Raw genomic sequence first — 24,881 nt, 5'->3', positions numbered from 1 at the left:
ACCATACATGGGGAAATTGTCAACTTCTACGGCTAGACCATGGGAAGCTGGGTGCCTCCCTTGCCGTTACTGTATATTGGCCTGCTGCCCATGGCCAAACTGTCCGCTTATTGTAATACGTCTGCACCTGCACTCTGGCTCACTCCCCAACCAGGTCCAAGAGTTTGCACAGAGGACAATGCAGATCAACACCTCTGCTGTTTTACAGTTACATTGCATTAATATACAGTGTAAATATTTGGATATATCTATATGGTAACTCATCTTAAAAACCACAACCCCTCCATCGGATTGCCAGACATTGCCATTCGTGAGCTCCTCAAAGTGACCTATTGTTTCATTAATGTTCATAGATGCAGTCTGCATGCCTATTTACTTGCTTTTTATATACCTGTGGCCATGGGAGTGATTGGAACATCAGTATTCACTGATTGTGATTAATGAGTGAATAGTTTAGCATGCATATAGATTACGTACAGATGTTTCTACAGCTGACCTCACTAATTTTATAAATTTAGACATTTTTGCGTTAGATAGACTTTAAATTTAGACTACCTCTGTGGCCTAAAATTGGAGAACGGTAATGTTTACTTCAGTGTTTATGATTTGCTCCTTGTATAGACTGAGCACCCAACACAGTCACTCCATGTTCTTAATTTTTACTTTATCCTTTAAAGTCCTTGTATCATTAATCTTGATAAATATTTTGTGTTTACATTTTAGGGACTACCACGAGAAGGATGAAATCAAAGGCCTGGTCCAGGAGCAGCTAAATTCTCTGTCTAAGTGAGTAATAGTCTACAGTCACCCATCAAAAAAGGAGACACCCGAAGTGAAATATATAAAAAAAAAAAGCAGGTTGCTTTTATTCACTGTATACATACAACCAAACAGTTTTTTATCTCTTTTTTTACATCTATTAACATCATATTTGATATGTTCTGTGTATTTTAAGGAAGATTAAAGGTTAATTTATGTTGCTTGTCTCAGATATATGATCTCTTGCTTTTTTTTCTCAAAAAAAAGTGACATCAAAAGTGTACTGGAAGACCCAGAACTCAGTCTGTTGCAGCGCTGCCTTCTTGTGTCACGGTAAAAGTTCAATATTACATTGGTCCTTTCAAACAGGTCTTGTAAAAGGGGGTAGGTGTTATATGAAAGGTCTCACTAATTTTATGAATTTAGACATTTTTGTGTTAGATAGGTTTAGACTAGTGTACATGTTAGCTGCAGGATGCCGTACAGAACCTGTATACCTCCATACCCAGCTGTCTCATCTTTTATCCAGACTAGAGGCTCCTTTCAATCATGTACACAGTTTTCCCAAATAAGATTTTTTTTTTCATCTCTACATATCTAATTAGGTTCACATATTATTGGTCTATTTTTTTTTTTAATTCATCATTAAGTATATTTAAATTGTTACATGTGCTTCAGATACCAGTGGTTTCAGACAGTTTCTCATGAAGACAGTTTTGCGTTGAATCATTAATTCTCTCTGGATTTAACTCAGTTGTACTTGTTCCATCTCAGTCTGTTTGGTGACGAGTCAGACCTGCAGTTCTGGACGGTGGCGGCACATTATATCCAGTCCTTTTCTCAGGCGAGGCAGCTGAGTGTGCCTGCTTCTGAGACCCAGCCTCCAGCAGAAGGCTCCCAAAGCGTGCCCCAGGGTCACCTGGACATCTGCCATGACATACTGTGTGAAAGCTCCTTTTTCCAGGTACGCAAAAAAGTGCACATTTCACAAAGTTATGTGATACAGCAGCTTGGCAAAAGTATTTATACCCCTTGAACTTTTTTCACATTTTATCACCTTACAACAACAAATTTAAATGTATTATTTTGTGGTTTTAAGAGATAGACCAACACAACATAGTACATATAGTTGCAAGAAAAAGCATGGACATCTTCAAAAATTGGTCATTAAATGTGATCTTCAACAATAGACAACAATAGACAAACACAGTCTGCTTAAACCAATACCACACAAAAAATTATATGTCGGCATGGCTTTATTGAACACAAAATGCTAACATTCACAGTGAGGGGGAGGGGATAGTATGTGAACCCCTAAGCTAATGACTTTAAAATGTTTAAAATGTTTAAAATGTTGTTGTATTTAAAATGGTAGAATTTCTTTGTTAAGCTATACTATTATCATTAAGTCAGTGAAGTTACATGGTCTTAAAATATTATTTTTTTTCACATGACATTTTTTAGATTTGTGTGTGATAAAAATTTTGAAAGCTGTGTATCATCTTTTCACTTCAAGATTATGCACTAACTATGTGATTTAACTTTTTTTTGTTTGGTTAATTACAAACAGGTGGAAGATTTGACAAGTTGTAAAAAAACATGGTGCAATGCAGGTTACATAGTATTGATCACAAGTGTGTCTGTGTGTGTGTGTGTCTGTGTGTGTGTCTCTGTGAGTGTGTGGTTGTGTGTGTGTGTGTGTGTGTGTGTGTCTCTGTGTGTGGTAGTGTGTGTGTGTGTGTGTGTGTCTCTGTGTGTGTGTCTGTGAGTGTGTGTGTGGTTGTCTCTTTGTGTGGTTGTCTCTTTGTGTGTGTGTCTCTGTGTGTGTGTGTGTGTCTCCGTGTGTGTGTCTTCGTGTGTGTCTCTGTGAGTGTGTGTGTGTGTCTCTGTGAGTGTGTGGTTGTGTCTCTGTGTATGTGTCTCTGTGTGTGTGTGTGTGTCTGTGTGTGTGTGTGTGTGTCTCTGTGTGTGTGTGTGGTAGTGTCTGTGTGTGTCTGTGTGTGTCTGTGTGTGTCTGTGTGTGTGTGTGTGTCTGTGTGTGTGTGTGTCTGTGTCTCTGTGTGTGTGTGTGTCTGTGTGTTTCTGTGTGTGTGTGTGTGTGTGTGTGTGTGTCTGTGTGTTTCTGTGTGTGTGTGTGTGTCTGTGTGTGTCTGTGTGTGTCTGTGTGTGTCTGTGTGTTTCTGTGTGTTTCTGTGTGTGTGTGTGTGTGTGTGTGTCTGTGTGTTTCTGTGTGTTTCTGTGTGTGTGTGTGTCTGTGTGTTTCTGTGTGTGTGTGTCTGTGTGTCTGTGTGTGTGTGTGTGTGTCTGTGTGTTTCTGTGTGTGTGTCTGTGTGTGTGTGTGTCTGTGTGTTTCTGTGTGTGTGTGTCTGTGTGTGTGTGTGTGTCTGTGTGTTTCTGTGTGTGTGTCTGTGTGTGTCTGTGTGTGTCTGTGTGTGTCTGTGTGTGTGTCTGTGTGTGTGTCTGTGTGTCTGTGTGTGTTTGTGTGTGTTTGTGTGTTTCTGTGTGTGTGTCTGTGTGTGTCTGTGTGTGTTTGTGTGTTTCTGTGTGTGTGTCTGTGTGTGTCTGTGTGTGTTTGTGTGTGTGTGTGTCTGTGTGTTTCTGTGTGTGTGTGTGTCTGTGTGTGTGTGTGTGTGTGTGTGTGTGTTTCTGTGTCTGTGTCTGTGTGTGTTTCTGTGTGTTTCTGTGTGTGTCTGTGTGTGTTTCTGTGTGTGTGTGTCTGTGTGTGTCTGTGTGTGTTTCTGTGTGTGTTTCTGTATGTGTGTGTGTGTCTGTGTGTGTGTCTGTGTGTGTGTCTGTGTGTGTCTGTGTGTTTCTGTGTTTCTGTGTGTGTGTTTCTGTGTGTGTGTTTCTGTGTGTGTGTCTGTGTGTGTTTCTGTGTGTGTGTGTGTCTGTGTGTGTGTCTGTGTGTGTCTGTGTGTGTTTCTGTGTGTCTGTGTGTGTTTCTGTGTGTGTGTTTCTGTGTGTGTGTCTGTGTGTGTCTGTGTGTGTGTCTGTGTGTGTGTCTGTGTGTGTTTCTGTGTGTGTGTCTGTGTGTGTTTCTGTGTGTGTGTCTGTGTGTGTTTCTGTGTGTGTGTTTCTGTGTGTGTGTCTGTGTGTGTCTGTGTGTGTGTCTGTGTGTGTGTCTGTGTGTGTTTCTGTGTGTGTTTCTGTGTGTGTGTCTGTGTGTGTTTCTGTGTGTGTGTCTGTGTGTGTTTCTGTGTGTGTGTTTCTGTGTGTGTGTCTGTGTGTGTCTGTGTGTGTTTCTGTGTGTGTTTCTGTGTGTGTTTCTGTGTGTGTTTCTGTGTGTGTGTGTTTCTGTGTGTGTCTGTGTGTGTGTCTGTGTGTGTGTCTGTGTGTATGTCTGTATGTGTGTCTGTGTGTGTTTCTGTGTGTGTTTCTGTGTGTGTGTCTGTGTGTTTCTGTGTGTGTCTGTGTGTGTTTCTGTGTGTGTTTCTGTGTGTGTCTGTATGTGTGTCTGTGTGTGTTTCTGTGTGTGTGTCTGTGTGTGTCTGTGTGTGTGTCTGTATGTGTGTCTGTGTGTGTTTCTGTGTGTGTTTCTGTGTGTGTGTCTGTGTGTTTCTGTGTGTGTCTGTGTGTGTTTCTGTGTGTGTCTGTGTGTGTTTGTCTGTGTGTGTTTGTGTCTGTGTGTTTCTGTGTGTGTTTCTGTGTGTGTTTCTGTGTGTGTTTCTGTGTGTGTGTGTCTGTGTGTGTGTCTGTGTGTGTGTCTGTGTGTGTGTCTGTGTGTGTGTCTGTGTGTTTCTGTGTGTGTCTGTGTGTGTCTGTGTGTGTCTGTGTGTGTTTCTGTGTGTGTGTCTGTGTGTGTCTGTGTGTGTGTCTGTGTGTGTGTCTGTGTGTGTGTCTGTGTGTGTGTCTGTGTGTGTTTCTGTGTGTGTGTTTGTGTGTGTGTCTGTGTGTGTGTCTGTGTGTGTGTCTGTGTGTGTGTCTGTGTGTGTGTCTGTGTGTGTTTCTGTGTGTGTGTCTGTGTGTGTTTCTGTGTGTGTCTGTTTGTATTGCCACAATGGGATGGAATTGACGCTTGTTTGCAGAGAATCAGTGTGAGAACTGAGAGCACTAAGGAATATAATTATACCTCCTCTGAGCTTTTCTGTAAAACTATTTCTTCCACATAAAACTCACCACTGTTATGTCATTTCTGTGCAGTGTTTACTCCCTTTCTCCTTCTCTTTCTCTCTCTCTGTCACCCTCTCAACAACCCCCCCTTTTCTCTCTCAGAGGTTCCAGCTTGAGAGGGTTCATCTGCAGGAGGTGAAGAGGTCCAGCTATGAGCACACTAAAAAATGTGCTGACCAGCTGCTTCTTCTGGGGCAGGTTAGTTCCAAACTACAATTAATAACCAATATTCACATCCTGAGTTACAGGATAAGTAACAGTACTTACAACAGCAATACAAAAAGTAATGTATTAATAGGGGTGTGACGAGATCTCGTGGCACGAGATCTCGCGAGATTAAAACGTGACGATATTTCTTGTCAAGCTTTAACCTGTCTCGCGGGAAAAAAATAGTTTAGTGTGGACTAATCTGCTGCATTCCGATCGCGCTGCTTAATCTCACAGCGGGGGAGGGGCGTCCCCCTCCACCAGCACACTCTACTGCGCACGCCGCAAAACCAGCAAGCTGATTGGCTGTTTCTATTGAGAGGCGGAACTTAATTTCTGAACCGGCTCCGTGATTGGCATTAAGAGATTTCCCATTTACTGTCACCTGTCTCCTCATTAATAGTACAGCTGATCTGAGCGAAACCATTTTATTTTGGGGGGGGGACAAATCCACCTTTTTCTAATATTCTAATATTCAATATTAAATTGAACATAACTTCCTTGACCCATCGACTGTAAGAGGGGGGTGTGGTATGTTTCCAGTTAAGCAAATTAAACGCCTTGCCAGTAAAGAACAGAAGGCCATACAGTGTTGGGCTTTGCTTGAAAAAGATTTAGTTTGAAGAATACCAAAAAGAGCTGGAAGAGGATGGGGATCAACCCCAACATCATATGCCATGTGGAGGGTCCCAAATATTTCAGACCAAAAATATTTCAACTTAAGGCATGACCAAAACATGTGCAGAAGGTCGGCAGGAGATTGGTTGCATCTATTACATGTCCGATGAAATAATACTTGGTAGAATCTGTTGGAGACGAAGGGATAAAAGTTTAGCAAGAATCTTGTAATCAACATTTAATAAAGATATGGGTCTGAAACTACTGCAAAGTAGTGGGTCCTTATCATTTTTTAACAAAAGGGAAATGGTAGCATTATTCAAAGTTGGGGGTAGTCTGCCAACAGACAATGCTTCATTATATACATCACTTAAAATCTTAAAGAAGTGGGGTCAAATTTCTTATAAAATTCTACTATGAAGCCATCTGGGCCTGGTGACTTGCCACTTTGTAAAGCTCTGATAGCACCTGCAACCTCAATTGGGGATGTTGGGCTGGCTAACTTTTCTGCCCACTCCTCTTCTATTGTGGGAAATACAATATTATTAAGCCTATTGGGTGTATTCAACTGAGGATGGTCAGATGTATACAAATCAGAATAGAATTTTGTAAACGTTTCAGTTATACTTTTAGGGTCAGTATGAGTGATAGAGGCAGCAGCAGCTCTTGCTTGCTGAGCAAGGAGTTTGCCAGCTTTGTCCCCCGATTCAAAATTTTGTTGTTGTGATTTAAGCAATTGGAGTTCTGCTTCATATGTGGTTAAAAGAGCTAGCTCAGAGTGAAGTTGTAACCGTCTTTTGTAAAGTGCAGGATCTGGGTTTGTAGAATAATTCTCATCAGCTTCCAAAATCGTTTGTGCTAACTCTGACTGTCTTTGCCCGTTCAGTTTCTTGAGGTGCGCTGTATAAGTTAGGGTGCTGAGCAAAATTGAAATCCCCCCCTATGATTATGTGGTAAGTCTCAATATTGGGCATGGAGGTGAAAAACCTGGATATGAACTGAGCATCATCCCAGTTTGGTGCATAAACACTGGCCAAGACTACTGGTGTGTTACATAGCTGCCCTGACACTATAACAAACCTACCAGATGAGTCAGCTACAACTTTTTCTAACTCAAAGGGAATGTGGCTTTGGATCAAAATTGCAGCCCCCCTAGACCTAGCACTGAACTTTGAATGATATAATTGGTTGAACTTACCCCTTAACGAATATTATTCACTGACTTTCTATCAACCATGCAAACAGTGAGTTCTGTATGAAGTACGCAAAATATACCATAATGTTAATGTGCATGGAAAGTAAGCACGTATAGAAGCACAGTGTCCAAGAGATGGAAAAAAGAACGAAAGGAAAAAATAAGGGGAAAAAAAAAAAAAACCTGTCCTCACCCGTCCCCAGTACAAACCCACTCCCACTGTCCCCCCACACCCGTAACCCCTGCACAAACGTGCCATCTTCACTTAGCAAACTTCTCCCGGGGCCCTACACCACTCTCTTCTGCCCCGCCACACAAACATTAAGAAGTGGTGTTATAGAAAAGTTATTTTGACCATTCTACGCGGTATGGTACTGAACAGATTAAATGCAGCCCAGACTGTGACAGTAGCCTAACTCAAAAAAAAAATAAATAAATAAACTGAATCGAATTTACCACACCATATTTTAGCCTACAGATTATGAGTCTTCAATGAACAATTAAACACAACTAACAGTAACTGTAGCGATACAAAAGTGACTGTGGATCATAGTCTTGTGTATAGGCCACGAAAAGCGGTCCAGGCTTGTGACGTTGCACCACTCAGTGGCGTATACTGGAATTGAGACAAAAGAACATAGCCTACTGACCTACTAACCTACTAGATGCTCCGACTGTTCGGCTCGACCATATCACAAAAAAAAAAGAAATCATTGGAAGTTATCAACTTAGCTGGGCCTTGGCTTAAATCAGTCCTCTTCTGCACTTGAAGCAGGCTTGTACGTGACCAGGAACTGCTCGGCTGCACTTACTGATTTCAAGTGCCGTCTTTCGCCATTTCCCGACCTGATGAACAGGCGCGCTGGATACAGCAGTGAAGGCTTGAGTTGGAGAGTGTAGAGTTGTTGCATAACGTCTTTGTATTCTGTGCGCTGCTCCAAGATTTCGGGGCAGTAGTCTTCATAAATGTACCTCAGCTCGCCTCGCTTTCGCCAAGCTGCACGATTCACTGCTTCCTTAGTTTGAAACTTGTGAAAACAAATGATCACTGCCCTGGGCTTTTCTCCTCCGACTGGTTTGCCTTTAAGCGCACGGTGAGCTCTCTCAAGTTCCGGAGGGGAAGGCAGCACATCTTTCCCGAGTATCTCAACCAAAAGATTGGAAAAAAACACAGTTGGCCTAATACCTTCGATCGATTCAGGCAGTCCTATGAGATGAATAATGTACCGTCTACTCCTCCCCTCCAGGTCTAGGAGCTTAGCTTTCAGCTTTGTGTTATCTTCAGCCATGGAAATCACCTGCGCTTCTAGGCACTGCAAATCGTTCGGCCCAGATTCCACATTGGAAATTCGCTGTTCATGATTGTTCAGTGTAGACTGAATTCCGTCTAACTGCGTTTCAATGGCACCGAGCTTGTTTTCAAATCTTGCAGAGAGAGAGTCAGGTTTAGTTAGCAGGTCCGCTTTGAGGTTGTCTAGCATGCTAGCCAGCAACTTGTTCTTTTTTCCTGTCCGGTTTGCTTGATTTTGGTGACATCTTGGTAGACAGTGCATACAAAACACATTCAGACAGTCGTTGACACAATCCTTAATGAATTTGAGCGAGTAGAAGGTCGAATACAAACTGTGTGGCAGGAGCCCAAAAAAACACCACTACTCCATTCCGTTTGCCAACCGGAACCCACACATGGACAAATTTGTTGGTAACCCTCGGTTCATGAACTTCTGAATTCCAGTCTGTTTTTTTTTATGCTTTGTTCTCAGTGGTGTCCTTCTTGGTCGTCTTCCATTAAGTCCACTTTGGCTCAAACAATGCCGGATGGTGAATTTTGACACTTATGTTCCGTGAGCTTGAAGTTTACATTTAATCTCTTTAGAAGTATTTCTGGGCTCCTTTGTTACAATTCGTATTATCCCTCTCCTTGATTTGTTCAGGGAGGTCGGCTACAGTCCGGTGGATCTTAAATTTCTGAATAATGTGTGCAACTGTATTCACAAAAACATCAAGCTGCCTGGAGATGGTCTTATAACCTTTATGCTTGTCTATAATTTATAATAATAATATAATAATAATATCTCCTGAGACGACTCTTTCCTCCTTCCTCTGGTCCATGTTGAGTGTGGTAAACACCATGTCACCAAATACCACAGTGACTACCTGTAGCCCTGTTCACTGTCTGATGACAAGGTGGTAGACAGCCGTGATGCTAATTAGTGGACATCTTGATTTAACATGTCTCTTTGATCACAGTGTTTTCAGGGGTACAATCATTTTTGTCCAGGCCTGTTTAATGAGTTTACTTTTTTCAAAATAATTCTGCTGAACCACAGTTCAAAATCAATTTTGGATTTTCATCAAATTTTTATTTATAATTACTTTTGCTAAATTATTTCTGTGACTATTGTGGGGTTTTCTTTCATTAACGAGGGGTACCAACAATTTTGTCCAGGTGTGTGTATATATTGGTCATAAATTGGTCATTAAATGTGCTCTGATCCTTATCTAAGTCACAACAGTAAATAAACACAGTCTGCCTAAACTAAAGTGCAAGGTGGAAAAAGTATGTGAAGCTTTGGATTTAGTAACTGGTTGATCCTCCTTTGGCAGCAAAAACCTCAACCAAATGTTTCCTGTAGTTGCAGATCAGACCTGCACAACAGTCAGGAGGAATTTTAGGCCATTTCTCTTCACAAAACTGTTTCAGTTCACAGCATCTCAATTTGGTTGAGGTCAGGACTCTCCAGGGGGGACCTTACTGTGAATGTTAACGTGTGTGTGTGTGTGTGTGTGTGTGTGTGTGTGTGTGTGTGTGTGTGTGTGTATATGTGTATATATATATTAGGTATGCCACGGTATCGACATGCAGTACGTTTTTAGTCCTTTCTATTTCAAATCAACAAGGTGCTCCTACTCACACTTGCAGAGACAATATTAAATTGAAAAAAGGCACAGTTTAATTAAAATAACAAAATTTATTGTTATTTATATGTCTTTTTACCTTGTTTATCGTATTCATAGCTGAAGCCAAAATGGTCCCAAACAGCGGATTTATAAGCTGACTGCACCTCTTTAAATTTTGTGTTCACTGGCCCTGATCACGCAGCTTAGAAAGGTTTGTTTAATTAGCCCTCAAGAGCGCTGATTTTCTCCTAGGAAATTCGGAGAAAAATCTGATTGGTTGCATGGTTGAGGAGAGACACATTGAGAGAGTATATAAAAAAGTCTCCCCAGGTCCTAAGCAGTCTTGCCTATCACCCAGTACACAGAATGTGTCCAATCCATAACCACAAATGAAACATTAAAGTTTTACCACCAGCGGACCAGATAAGAACCAGACAGAGACAGCTGCACAAACTCATACTTTTTATTGTCTTAACAGGGAAAAACTCAAATTAAAGTGTTCTTTCATCTGTAGAAGGAGCAGGGCGGGGGAAGGAGGAAAACACACCAGCAGGGTAAAAAAACACAGCGTTGGCATGTCTGCCCTGTGGAGAAATGACACTCACTCACTGCTCTGCCCTGTGCTGAGACTGAGTGTCTTCACGTGCGTTCATCAGCAGCATGCGCTCAGCCATGTGTCCGAGTCTGCTATGCTTAACAGTGTTAACTGCGGGAACATTCATGCGGGGACATTCAGCACCCTGTACAGCGGGAGAGCGTTCGTTGGCTCTGTTAGTGCACGCACCGAAATATTGCGGTTCATCCGGGTGTATCAAACCAAACAGTCCAAACCGGCCTGTTCGATAAAACACAGAGAACCGTTGCATCCCTAATATATATATATATATATAATATGGGGTATACTGAGTCTACGGGATGTTTACGGTGATGTTCCTCTGCCTCTACAGACAGATCGAGCCGTGCAGCTGCTGTTGGAGACAAATGCAGACAATCCCAGCTACTACTGCGACTCTCTAAAGGCCTGTCTTGTGACCACTATTCCTTCTTCTGGGCCATCACAGAGCACCATCAAGCTGGTCGCCACCAACATGATCGCCAGTGGCAAGCTAGCAGGTATACAAACTGTTCACCAGGGGTTTAAATCACAGGGCATTTCACAGTACAATATTAACACAATACACTACCCAAAATAATGATGATATTGTAATACTGGGCTTCTGGGATACTCAATATATCACAAGTCAGTTTTCTATGGTTTTCTATGATACTTCACAGCAGTATTTGTGTAGTGTACTTGTGTTGCTGTTGTAAAACAGCCATAAACGGCCATAAATTAGAACAGTTCTGTTGCTGTTAAAAGTATATTTGTCTACGCTACACTCTTTCCTATTTTTTCAAACTGTAACATAAGCTTACAGAAAAAAAAAAAAATAAAAACAAAAAAAATAATTTTTGATGCCAGCTTCTTGTTTGCACTGCTACCACTCTGTGTGGCACTGCTGCCGGTCTCCATAGAAATCTGTGGGAAGGGGAGCCAAAATGCTTTTACCAGAAAAGCTCTACTTAGCATTACTCCAGGCCTAAAGACAACACCCAGCAAATACCTAAAGTGACAGCATACACACATCCAAATGTCAAGGGATTCCTGGAGCTGTTGGTAACTGACAATGCTGTTTCTACTTTAGTCTCTGCGACTCTTTTACCTGCTGTCTCTCTCTTGTTCTCTGCAGAGGGTGTGCAGTTGCTGTGTCTAATTGACAAAGCAGTAGACGCGTGTCGGTACCTGCAGACATATGGGGAGTGGAATCGTGCTGCCTGGCTGGCAAAGGTATGCGACATGGCAGACAAAATCAACCTGCATTCATACTGGGAGGTGACAGGTCACTGATGTTGCTCCATGTTTGTTTCTTGGGGGTGTGTTCACGGCTGCTTGCACTGATACATGCTGGCTAATCTAGCAAGCTACACTATTTTGCAAAAAAAGTATTCACTCACTCTTTCAAATCATTGAATTCAGTTGTCACAGTCACTTCCATGGCCAAGTCCAGTGACATTTCTTGGTATTGAACACACAAAACAGTGGTGTACAGCTTCATAGAATGGGTTTTCATGGCTGAACAGCTGTTTCTAACCTCAACCTCAACAATTTTGAGATGAATTACAGTAAAGCCAGTGTAATTCTCATACAACATCAGTGTCTGACCTCACAAATGTGCTTCTGGAAGAATGATAAAAATAAAATCCCCTAAACACACTCATAAACCTTGTGGAAAGCATTCCTAGAAGAGTTAAAGCTGTTATAGCTATAAAGTGTGCACCGACATCATATTAAATCCTATGGATTAAGAATGAGATGACACTCAATTTCATATATGAGTGAATACATTTGGCAATGTAGTGTATCTATTGAGTTATCTGCTACATTCTTCCATGCTTTATTTTTTCTTCAAATTATCCCTGTATTTGTGCAACGATGCATCATATTAACAGGACAAGCTGAATCAATGGCTATAAGCCTTTCTGTCATGTTTAGAACCACACTGCTAGATATATAAATTAAGTATGGTAGAAATCTAAAGTTCACAGAGAAGAAGGTGGGAACCTCTGACTTCCGTGTCTGTGACTGGTCAGAAGAATTTGTTCAGCCGTTCGGTTGAGAATGACACTTCATAATTCATTTGCATCTCAGTTCACTTTGTTGTTGTGGGTCTTTACACCAAACCGCAGCTACAAATCACAAACTACCATAGGAAATGATTGATTGCTTGTCGTCTGCCAGTGTAAACACAGGGTCAGGTCTACAGTATGAAGCAGTCCCTACCAGGAAGTGTCAATGGGGAAGAGGCTAAATCTGAATGGGTTTGTAGATACTCTGATACTGTGAAATAAATGGGAATTACAAAATGTCTGAATGTTCATTTGAATCTGCCAACCTCCGCAGAGGTTGCATACGAATTACTGTCAGCGTTGGTGTGTTAACATTGCTGTCAAGTGTCTCTTAGGCTATGGCAGCCTGTTGCAAATCTTTCTTTTTTTACAATTTTTTATAAACTTCTTGCTATTGATGTTAAGTTCTTTGTTGTAAAAAGGTTGTGAGTTGGGTACATCTTTAACTTTATGTCTTTTGGAGATCCTTACATCTTCAACTTGCTTAACTGGTCACAGTAACAGTCTGGGGGTGACCAGACTTTTGTGTGCCACTGTAGCAGACAAAAGTAGAACAGAAAATGCCTCTGATTACTAAGCTTAATTGGCTGTTCCAGAGTTTTAATATAACAGGGGAGTCTGGGTAATGTAGAAGTGCTGTTATTTACTGAATATTCTGACATCATGATCCAGGGTGAAGTAGAAGGATGTAAGGGGGAATCAGGATGGTGAGCATTAATTTATGTTATTGATTATTAGGGGTAGACCTCTCACAATATTCAGTATACTGTACAGTAATTCAGTAATTTTATTACCGTGACAGGTTTTTAGATATAAACAAATATAAATATAAAATATAGCCGCAAGTGGCAATCATCGGGTTCAAGCACCAGCTGGCACATTGGTGCCTAACAGAGCGTTGGATGGTGATGCTTTTTATTTTTATTTTTTTATGACTAATACTTTTTATTTTAAGAATAGTGCAAACTCAACAACATCCCTAACAGTATGCACAGGCATGTGCAAATATAACAATAGCGTATAACAGTTGTCCCTGATTCCTCCCTCACTTCAAAAGACTTTTTTTTAAAGGCAGCCACCATAGCCATCTCCTCTTCCCACTCACAGACTGGCAGGGTTCCTTCATGTTTCCTTCATGTCCTCAGCAGTATCTATCTACCCACCGTGACACTTGTTTGAATCCAACTTCTAGTGATTTATCTACCCCTAATAAAACTAATTCATCACCCAAAACAAATAACCTGGGACATATTTGGATAGCTGACACTTCAGAAAGCATATAATGAATCCTGGTCCAAAAGTCTTGAACTATATCACAAGACCACAGAACATGTAATAAGTGGCCTTCCTCAGAATTACATCTCTAACATGTTTGTGTCTTTTAACCCTAGCCTAAATAATCTGAAAGGAGTCATCATTGAGTAATACACTGAGGTTTCATGACCTTTTTCATAGCTCTTTACAATGGCATCCAGAAATTCTGCAGATTGGGGAGCTGTTGGATCAGATTTAAAAATCATAAGTAATAGATGACGGAGTTGTAAATATGTAAAGAATTGAGATCTTGAAATTCCAAACTGTTGCACCAGTTCTTCAAAGGATTTCTGAACACCATTATGATAGAGAACACCCAGTGAAAAAAATCCCCTTTCTATTCATTCTTTCCAACGAAATGAGGATTTACCAATGCATAATTTAGGATTTATCCAAATACTTGAAGAAACATTTAAATATGGGTCCATTCCGAACATCCGGGAGGATTAAATTCAAATGGATTTTAAATGGGCAATTACTGGGTGTACTTTTACTTCTCTAGTTGAATTGTTAGAGATACTCTGCATGGGTAAAAATTGAGCCAAAATCATGGAGGGGGCTTTTCGGGGGGAAGTGACCAGCGAAGCAAATGTCTAAGATTAAAGGCATAATAGTAAAATAATATATTGGGGAGTCCCAGCCCCCCTTTATCCAATGGTCTTTGTAACTTACTTTGATGTAATCGTGGTCGTTTACCATTCCACATAAATGTCTTTGTTATTCTGTCGAACCATTTGAAGACATTGGGTTCTCCAGCGGGAGAGAATGAATAGGATAATTCAATTTGGGGATACAGGAGATTTTAAGAGCTGTCCACCTATTAACATCGCAAGATATCTTCTGTAGTAATGGATCATAAATAACCTTAACTAAATCTTCCAACTGAGGAGAAAATAAAATGAAATGAAAGTGTTTAATCCCCTGTTTGGGCCAATTAAATGCACCTGGCTGAAAAGCCTTGGCAGGACAGTACGTAGTCAGTGCTAGTGCTTCAGACTTGGACCAGTTTACTCGATATCCTGAAAATCTTGAAAAGGAGTCAATAATTTTACAGAGACTAGACATTGATCACCACGGGTCACTGAGAAATAAAAGTATATCGTCCACATAAAGCATAATCTTGTGAACTGTCCCGCCAAGAAGACCAGGAAACTCTGCCTCTGCTCTTACAGCCGCAGCGAGAGGTTCAATAGCTAGACAGAACAGCAAAGGAGAAAGGGTTGACCCCTGTCTAGTGCCTCTACCCAGCCCGAAATATTCAGAAATTAAGCCATTAGTTTGCACAGCAGCCTCTGGATATCCAAGAACCAATTTGTTTGGATATACTCTTTGAGTTCCTCTGTCAGCCATTGTACATTATGGGGTTCCTGTAGAATCGATGTGTTCAGTCTCCATCGACAGGACCGCCGATAGTGTTGCCGATAGTATAATTTTACCTATATAACAGTTATAAATAAATATTTTTTATTTATTAAAGATTAAAGAAATTAAATAAAAATCTATCCTAGAGTAGATCTTGTGCACTGATGAAAAGAATGTATAATCCTTCCCACGAGGGTGTATAAGCCTCCAGATATCCACTAGCCCAAAAGAACTGCAGATTCTCTTCAACATTAGTGAGGCTTCAGGTGCCCTGTTAACTGTCCCTCCACTATGGTCCATTAACAGATTAAAATCCCCTCTCAAAATGATATCATAATCCCCAGCTGCATGCAATTTACCTTCTAGATCTACAAAAAAAGACTGATTGTCATTGTTGGGGGTATAGAAATGTATTTCAGCCAAAAAGATTATGATTCTCCCTATATCATCTTTAATTTGTTTAATACACTTAAATTGTAAATGTCTGCTGACCAATAAAATGATCCCGGAGTGCAAAACACATGACTGAACATGCCCAAGCAGAGTTTTTGGATTCTTCTAAATAAATGAGTTTCTTGTAGAAACACCACATCATAGTTATTACCCCGAAAGCTGGTCAGAATTTTTTCTTGTCTTAATCGGATTCCCCAAGCCATTAACATTACAAGTGGTCCTGCACGCTCTGCTAGTTTAAAAGACCACAACCCAAATATTTATAAAAGAGTTCCGTAGCATGAAAACGGGTATATACAAATCCGCAACTTGCTGTCCCAAAATGTCTTTGGGAAATTAACCCCCATCCCAATCTTCTTTACTGTTACTTACTCGTACTTACTCCATAGCGTTAGTGAATGCCAGAACCTTCTTAGGACAGTCAAAGGTTTTTATCCCCTCTTTAGTTTCTATTTTCAACTTGGCTGAATACAGCTGTTGGAATCTCACCTCCCGTTTGTGCAGTTTTTTCTTTGAATTTATCACTTTTCATCTGCTTGGCATTGGAGTAGTCGGGGGGGGGGAGCATTATGTTGTTGTTTTCCCAGTACAGCTTGCGTTTATCATTTAACCATGTCCCTGTCAGAAGGCCGCAGAAATCTCACTAGCAGAGGTCTGGGTCTGTCTCCCGGTGCTATTGATGTTTGTAGAATATTCATCAAGTGAGTTACATTTTGCCAAATGTGTCTACATGTTATGAGTATTGATTAGGAGACTTCAACAAGAATGCTGTTAAGCCAGCAAAGATTAGTCTCTGAATTAGTGCAAATGTAAAAGGACTGCCATCACTTAATAAACAAAGACATGGATTTTGTCAATAGGAATTTCAAGCATATAGGAAATTGTAAGTAGAATGTAGTCCCAGAATTTAGAAATCACACTGCACTCCCAAAACGTGTAAGAATCTACCAACAGAATCAGTTACAGACAGTACAGTAAGGCGTGGGAACCTTGCCCATTTTGTATCTAGAGTATGGAGTGGAATAAGCGCTGTGTTTACATTTATAGATAATTTATTGATGAGCTAGATTCCTCGAGGTAATAGTCAGAATACACAATATGTTCCAGTTACCTTCCCCACTTAAATGTTATTTCTAAGGGAGAGTAGGATCTATCTAATATAGTATTGTAAATACTTGTTACTAGCCCTTGTTTAGAAGTCTGACAATTAAACCATCTAGACATTGGATGCAAGGAGATTGGACATTCCCAGGGAACTCCATATGCCTTCATGGCAGATCGGAGTCTGAGATACAGAAAGTAAGATGTCGGGAATAGAGAATTTTTCCTTTATTTTCGAAAATGTGCATAAGCTAAAGTTATCACACAAGTCACCAAAGGTAAAGATACCCTTTTCCTTCCACCAGATACAAAACTTACAGTTATGCTACAATGGTGTAGAGAAGGTAAACTGAACAAGATCAGCCAAAGGCCTTTCAGGCCCTTCTCCAGGCATTTAGTGTGGTTGTCATAAGGTTTCCAAACTTAAGTCTCATTTGCTTTTGTCCAAGCCTAGTATATGATAAGTCTTGAAGCCTATGAGGTTTGAACAGAGCCTCCTCAATAGATCGCCAGGAAACTCTATAATCTGTATGTAACCAATAAGAGATTGCTCTTAGCTGAAAGGACAAAAAGTAAAATTTTAGATTGGGTAAGGCAAGTCTGCCTGCTTCTTTCGGTCGCTGCAGAGTTGTCTGTTTGATTCTAGCACGCTTTCCATCCCAGATGAATTTTGTAATCAGAGAATTAAGTTCATCTATAAATTTAGGTGGGCAAGTAAGGGGAAGCATGAAAAAAAAGCAAAATTAATTCTGGGAAAAATATTCATCTTTACAACTGAAATTCTACCTGCGAGTGAGGCCTTTAAAGAGCTCCAGTGATCTAGATTAACATAAAACCTTTGCATTAAGGTATCAAATTTTTCTTTTGTTATCTTTGATAAGGAGGGATAAATTTTTATCCTGAAGTAAGTGAATGAGGTACTAATGGGAATTAGTGGGGGCAACTGTATTGACCTTGCCCCATCATTTAGCGGCATGGAGGGCTGATTTGGACCAGTTCATCATTTCATATCCTGAGAATGACTGAAATAAGTCGACAGCTGAAGGAAATAATTAGAGGAAGAATCTATATTGGACAGAAAAAGCATTATGTCGTCTGCGTATAAAGAGATGTGATGTACAGTAATATATTTTTTAAATGATTCAATAAGAGTGCTTTGTCTGATGGCCTGTGCAAGTGGCTCTAAACTAATTCAGAAAAGGGCAGGGGAAAGAGGGGCACCCTTGTCTTGTGCCGCATCTAAAAGGAAATGGTGTAGATTTTTGATAACTTGTAAGCATATACAAAACTTTAATAATCGGAATAAATGTACAACCAAAACCAAACCTATCCACAACTAACCATAAGTATTCCCCTTAAACTCTGTCAAAGGCTTGATGGGCATCTAAAGAAAAAGCTGCACAAGAGTGTGGAACTGATTCTGCTGCTTCTATAATAAGCATATGCATATCTATTGTCGCTGTCTAATGAAAAATAACCTTCATTTTTGTTGATTTTAAGTTTACTTCATAATTTGAACAAACTGTCTAGTTTAGATGTTTTTTTTCCCTCTCATTGGACAGTGAGAAAATATATATATATATATCTGTGTTCTTTCTATTTTTGTCTCTTCTCTTCAGGTGCGTCTGAACCCAGCCGAGGCTTCTGATGTATTAAAGCGATGGGCTGAACATCTCTGCTCTTCTCAGGTCAATCAGAAATCTAAAGCTGTGCTCGTTCTGCTGTCACTGGGCTGTTTCCACAAAGTGGGTGAAATGCTTCACAGGTCTGCATCTCTCTCTCCACTACTTTCACCACCTTTGCACCCACACATATACACTCATATATCACTTTTCTTATGGCTGTGCCACCTTGTAAATACAATCCTCAGCTACTTTGTTTTCCAACTATAATTTAGACTTTTATATGTTAGGAAGTTAAATCCTGTTTTTACTAACATATAAAATATCATTGGGTAAAAATTCAGTTTTAAAGGTCTCCTTTCGCTTAAATCCTTTTTTTTTTCTTGTTCTTTAGAAAATACTATAGTTGTTTGTTCATGCTGCATATTGTTAGAAATTCGGCCTTCAGGAACCAGGTGTCCGATTCAGGAGTCAGGAGACGGCTTCAGAGTTGACTTGAGTTTATTCACGTGCAGACAGAAAATCTACACGGGCACAGCTTAGTCAGTCGATCAGAAGCAATCTAACTAGGGATATTTTGAGGGGACATTATATACATTGGATCCTGCTTTGAACACTGCAGGGTGGTCACTTTATTGGGGGTTTCAAACGATGAGGGTCCCTGCAGAGACAAATGGTCAGAGGGTCCCTGCAGAGACAAATGGTCAGAGATAGTGGAAGATTGACACCTCAACTTTTGTAGCAGACATGATGGAGCCACAATTGGGGGAATAGGAGAGGGTGAAAGAGTTAAAGTATAATTTGTTATGGGCAGAATTCTATTAATATGAAACTCCTCTTCAGCCTCCATTGTCTGCAGGAGCTAAAGAAAAGTCTCAGAAAAACAAGTTGATCAGGAAAGGCTACCTCTAATTCATTTTTTTTATACAAAAAACATTGCATTTATTCATACTAGAGACCACAACTAGACATTTTAAATTAATGAAAAAACGATGGAATGAGACCTTTAAGTAAGTTATTTAAAGCACAACCATTTAGTTACCATGTTATTTTGTAATGTTTCTTCTTATTTGATAGTGTTATTATTACTGCAATTTTCCACTGCGTTTGCAGTAAACTTCAGAAACGTGTGTCTGTGTGTGTGTCTGTGTCTGTGTGTGTGTGTGTCTGTGTGTCTGTGTCGGTGTCGGTGTCTGTGTGTGTCTGTGTCTGTAGTCTGTGTGTCTGTGTGTGTCATAGACTGTGTATAGCTGGACAGAGCATCGTCTCTCAAAAGTGAAGCCACCACAGGTCGGGCGCCCCCTGCTGTTCGGTTTCAGAAAGCTGTGTAACCCCACCCATCCCCATAGGTTTCAATGACAAAACAGACAACTTTCAATCACGTTTTTTTCTAATATACTGTAATTCTACCTCCATTACTTAAGTGTAACAGCTAGTGTAACTTCTGCTTATATTGTAAAATGTTTATATCCCCACAGAATTCGTTTTTTAAAACTTTATTCAGCTCTATTCCAAAAAGTTGTGGTTATTGTAAAAGGGCTGGTTATGGGCGGGACCAATAACAGACCGTCAGCTCCGCTCCGCTCTGCAGCCTGTGACCGCTCTGCAGCCCTCAGGGGCGGGGTTATTTAAATCAGTAGGCGGTCTCTCCACAGTCTTTCTCCCTCCTCTGGTCTCTACTGCGCAGACTCTGGTGTGTGTGTGTCTGTGTGTGTCTGTCTGTGTGTGTGTGTGTGTGTGTGTGTGTGTGTGTCTCTGTCTGTGTGGACTCTGATAGTGCTTTTCCACCGACATGGAATCGGCACTGTTCTGATTTGAGAATTTAATTTTAAACCATTTTCCACATGCAAGTAGGTTCTGCAACCAGGAGTACTTGTTCGCTGTGGGAACCGAAGAATACTAGGTTCTTTAGCGCGTACCGAGACTATGTCTGTGGGCATTGGTTCAGGAGAACTGCCGCTGTGCAGCTCCCTCTGCTGATGACGAATGATGTGATGTTTTGACGGTTCCACTAAAACTGGGCGGGCTGGTTCACAGAAAAGCACCACAGTTCTTATAAGCCTGAGCATGACTGATTCAAGAACCAGAGTTTTTTTTTTTGGTGGAAAAGTGCTCTGAGAAACCTTCTGTGTGTTTATTATTAAAAATCCCACAGAAAACTAACACCATGTTTCTCTAACAGTATGAGGTATTTCGATCGAGCAGCCCTGTTTATTGAAGCCTGTCTGAAGTATGGCGTGATGGAAGCTGATGACGGCACAAATATCCTTTCAGTTTTGTTTCCTGTTATTAAATGAATGACCAGAGAGTTACATTTATTTAAACATTTACTTATTTAAACATTGACTTTATTTTTAGATTTAATTGAAATACAGGCATGTGAAAAGGTTCAGAATCCCATAAAACGTGCATTGTTAAAACACATTTAAATAATTATAACAATATTTTGAGATGAGGTATAAGAATTTTTATATTAATTTTATCTTTCTCAGGGATTCCCTGTATGTCAATGTTCTGGTCAGATGTTTAAATTTGTAAGAATAAATAACTAAATAAATAGATACAGCTAAAAGTGGCAATCGTCAGGGTCCAAGAACTTTAAAGTAGTTTTTGAACAATTTACATAAACATTGGTGTACTTTCATAGAGATGTTCCACATTGACAGAGATGCCAGAGGTTGGGATCAAACCTACGAACTTGCAGTTCAAAGGCAAGTGTTTTATGGAGAAGCCACCCAGCACTCACAGTACAATGGTGCGCTTTCAGGCAATTTATTGTTATAGAGTAAAAAAGGAACCCAACCCTAAATTTACAAGCTTTATTATTGTTTTAATGAAATATTACTGAAAAAATATTAAAGATTTTGTGTCATGATAAAATCATTTGTCAATGTGAAACTTATTTCATGGGTTACTGTAAATATTAAACTAAACTAAAACTATTTTTGATTCTGAAAAGTTTTTTGAGATATTGAAAAGCTGATTAATTAATAAATATAAACATGGCTGGTTAAAAGTGTTAGTGTGTAAAATGTACAGATTACATTTGGCAGACGCTTTTGTCCAAAGCGACTTACAATAATGAAGTACAAATAAAAAAAATGATATTTTTATTGAAATGTAGTGTGTATAAGTAACAGTAACAGAAATAAAACAGAAATAAAAAAGATATAAAACACCCCTATTGTTTAATAGTCCAGTAGCGGTGCTGTATGACCCAGACAAGCTGCTTTTTATTTTCTTAGTAATAATGACTGTACTTCACCTGTCAGACCTCTAATTCTTCTCTTCACTGCTGAAACTAAGCCTTTGTCCAGTGTTAACATGTTGTTGCCATGTGAGTCAGCTAAACCTCTTCCTGCACCAATTTTTGTCAGTTTTTAAATTTCTTTGTTGATACATCTTGTTCTTTTGACCGCTAGTGTAATTAGTGTAAAGTATTTTTGTCCTTTTCCCCCGCTGGTATGAAAAAGTTGCATGTGTTCTCCTTAACCATGTGACTTTCACATAAGTTAATAGGGGCAGCTTTTGCTGACTATGCCCGCCTGCTGCAGTCCATGGGGCTGAGAGAAGGAGCGGCGTTGTGGGCCTCGCGGGCAGGAGGAGCCGGGGAGGTGCTTCTGGAGGAGCTGTTCCAGCGGGAGGCTACAGACCTCACCCCAAAAGAAGAGGAGGCAGAGGCAGGCCTAGGGACCATAGAATGATGAAATAACAGCAGAGCTGGCAGGGTTCATCAGTTCCAGTCCTACAGGACGAATTTAGTAAAATGCTTTGAGCTGGGAAATCACTTGGCTGGCAGGATTGGAACTGAAGAATCCTGATATAGGGCTGTGGACTAGAAGAGGAGTACAGAGAAACTACATGTTGCACATTTATGGCACCAAGTTGGCATCCTGTTTCATTTCCTCATGTTATATATGTTGGAGTTTAATGCCTATGGTGAGTTGTGAGCAGTAAATATTATAAAGTGTGGGCAAGGTGTTGTTTAATGTACGATGTAATGAGTGTGTTTATTGGTAGGTAGGGTGTTTTCACACCAGCACAATTTTATTTGGTTAAGTCAGACTCTGGTTTGTTTTGCACTGTTGGTACAGTAATCACGCTCGGGTTCGGACCAAAACAATCGAGCTGAGACTCGCCAGAGGAATCTCAGTGCAGTCCCGGATCAAATCACAGATCTGTTTGTTCTAAGAACTTGATCTGACCCGACAATCAAATATACGTGTTTGAGATAATGGCTGTTTAAGTGCAGTTTATAGTGATTTATTAACTAATGCATCTCTGCTGTTCCACGCTAAGCTGTATTTATACTGAGCGGGGTATGTGCAGCACTCACCACTGTGCGGAGCAAATAGTTTGGAAGTGCAGTAGCAAATTTTTCAAAAGCAACTTCTTTTAAAGCAACTTCACACTGTACCAATATACATGCTAGCCCAGAACACAGGACCTTCTAGCTCCACTCCAGACAGCACTGACCAATAAGGGCAGAGAACGTGCTAACATGGTTTGTTTTGATGCATTTTGTTACATTTGTGATTTTCCTTTTCTAAACACCAAACCAAAAGAGGTTTGTTTAGCTCTGGGTAACTTGTTAACCAGAAAAACCAACTTCAGGTGTGAAGGATGACAAAAAAATATTACTCCCCTATATGCACTTTCTCTATGAGCATGCACTCTCAAATTTACCCGTCCATTCTTCGTCTCGTGTGATCACATTGCTTGTGTCTGATTGTAGGTGTTGCTTTTGGAATGTGCTGTCCTGTGGCTCATTTTGTTCTTTCTTTTCCAAGAACTTGTTAACTGGACCAGTTCCCTAACTGTGATTTATGTACATACCTTAGAGTGGTCATTCCTTGAGCTCAAATATTTCTTAAATATTACATTGAAAATAAATGATGCATTACGCAATTCAAATAGTTTTCTTTACATTTTATTTTGGTTTAAATCACTTTTAAAATACAGGTGCATCTCAAAATTTATTTGAGTTCTATTTAAAAGGAGATTTTATATAGATTCATTACACACAGAGTGATCTATTTCAAATGTTTATTTTTTACTGTTGATTATTAGGGATTACAGCTAATGAAAATCCCTAAAGTCTGCATCTCAGACAATTATAGACCAGCTGGTGCTTTTGGCAGTGTGGGCAGTGGGACGTCCTGCTGGAAAATAAAATCTGCATCTTCTTAAAGGTAGTAAGCAGAGGGAAGCATGTAGCACTGTAAAATCTCCTGGTAGATGCTGCACTGATATTGGATTTGATATAACCAGTGGAATGACAAACGCAGATCACATTTCTCCAGATTTTTAAAAGAGATAAATTCATATAGATCACTCTGTGTGTAATATGTCCAAGTGATATATATACACTAGCTGGTCAAAAAATGTTTCCTCCTGGATTTAAGTAAGTAAATAATGTGGGGTTGATGCTGCGGTTGGTCAGAATGAGAATGAGGTCAGCTGACTACCTGAATATTCTGAATATAGACCAGGTTATTCCATCAATAGATTTTATCTTCTCTGATGACACGGGCATATTCCAATATGACAATGTCAGGATTCATGGTGCTGGAATTGTGAAAGAGTGATTCAGGGAGCATGAGATCATAATTTTCACATATGGATTAAGAGAGTTCATCACAGAGTCAAGATCTTAACCTCAGTGAGAATCTTTGGGATGTGCTGGAGAAGACTTTGTGCAGTGGTCAGACTCTACCATCATCAATGCTGCAAGATCTTGGTGAAAAATTAATGCAACACTGGATTGAAATATTTTTTTGACCAGGCAGTGTAGGTTTCACCTTTTGAATAGAATAAAAACCTTTCAATGATTAATATTTTTATGAATTTTATGTTTTTTTTTTGTGTACATGGCTACAGAACAGTGGGTGTTCAATAAATAACCTTTGGTAGTAAGCTTTTTGAACCAGGCATGATGATGATATAAAATATTAAATTAATAAAACGTATTAATTTGTAATAAATATTATTTAACACGGGGAATGGTTTAATGTTGGTTGGGAGTGGACTATACAATGTTTAAGTGCTATAAGATTAATCATTATGCATGTTAGAGAAATAAAAGTGTGTGTTCATTATGGTTTGTGTGTAGTTTCCAGTTGTTATGAATTAATGAACTATAAATGGTTCTGGGTTGAATTTGCCAGGGTGCAGTTGGAGTAAATGGATGTGTAATTTTTTTCTCAGTCTTGTGTTTCGTCTTCATCTTTAGAGAAAATCCAAAAAAGGGTTAATCCATCCCTGCAGAATCTCTAATCTGTTTAAAATGAGCGAGAAAAGTCACTCTTTACTCTTTTAAAATATGTGGCAGAAGGGTTAATTGTTTCTTGTTTGTGCTGCTGTAGAGAACAGTAAAATTTCAGGACCAAGAATCTGGAAACACTGATTTTGCACATTAGTTTACTTGATAATAGTGAAATTGGCCATGCCATGTTTTGTTTATTCTGTAGTTGTGTTGGTGTTTGGTGCTGTATTTCTCTTTTGTAAACTGCTGTTTACTGATTCATCATTAAAATATTGCTGTGGTAAACCTCGATTTATAAAAAAAAAAT

General features: G+C 39.8%; 1 protein-coding gene across 1 annotated transcript in view; it reads left to right on the top strand.

Moving 5' to 3' along the window:
• The window catches only part of wdr11 (WD repeat domain 11), a 105,375-nt gene extending 80,866 nt beyond the window's left edge, over positions 1 to 24,509 (top strand). The window contains exons 21-29 of the mRNA XM_049481546.1: positions 724 to 786; positions 1,027 to 1,092; positions 1,534 to 1,723; positions 4,972 to 5,067; positions 10,738 to 10,903; positions 11,521 to 11,618; positions 18,307 to 18,452; positions 20,492 to 20,574; positions 21,820 to 24,509. Coding sequence (XP_049337503.1) covers positions 724 to 786; positions 1,027 to 1,092; positions 1,534 to 1,723; positions 4,972 to 5,067; positions 10,738 to 10,903; positions 11,521 to 11,618; positions 18,307 to 18,452; positions 20,492 to 20,574; positions 21,820 to 22,013 — 1,102 coding nt within the window. The 3' untranslated portion in view covers positions 22,014 to 24,509. The remainder of the gene's footprint in view (positions 1 to 723; positions 787 to 1,026; positions 1,093 to 1,533; positions 1,724 to 4,971; positions 5,068 to 10,737; positions 10,904 to 11,520; positions 11,619 to 18,306; positions 18,453 to 20,491; positions 20,575 to 21,819) is intronic.
• The last annotated feature ends 372 nt before the right edge of the window (positions 24,510 to 24,881 follow it).

The sequence above is a fragment of the Astyanax mexicanus genome, chromosome 7 (assembly GCF_023375975.1).
Source record: "Astyanax mexicanus isolate ESR-SI-001 chromosome 7, AstMex3_surface, whole genome shotgun sequence".
Classification (NCBI taxonomy): Eukaryota; Metazoa; Chordata; class Actinopteri; order Characiformes; family Acestrorhamphidae; genus Astyanax; species Astyanax mexicanus.
This window is presented reverse-complemented; position numbering and strand designations above follow the sequence as displayed.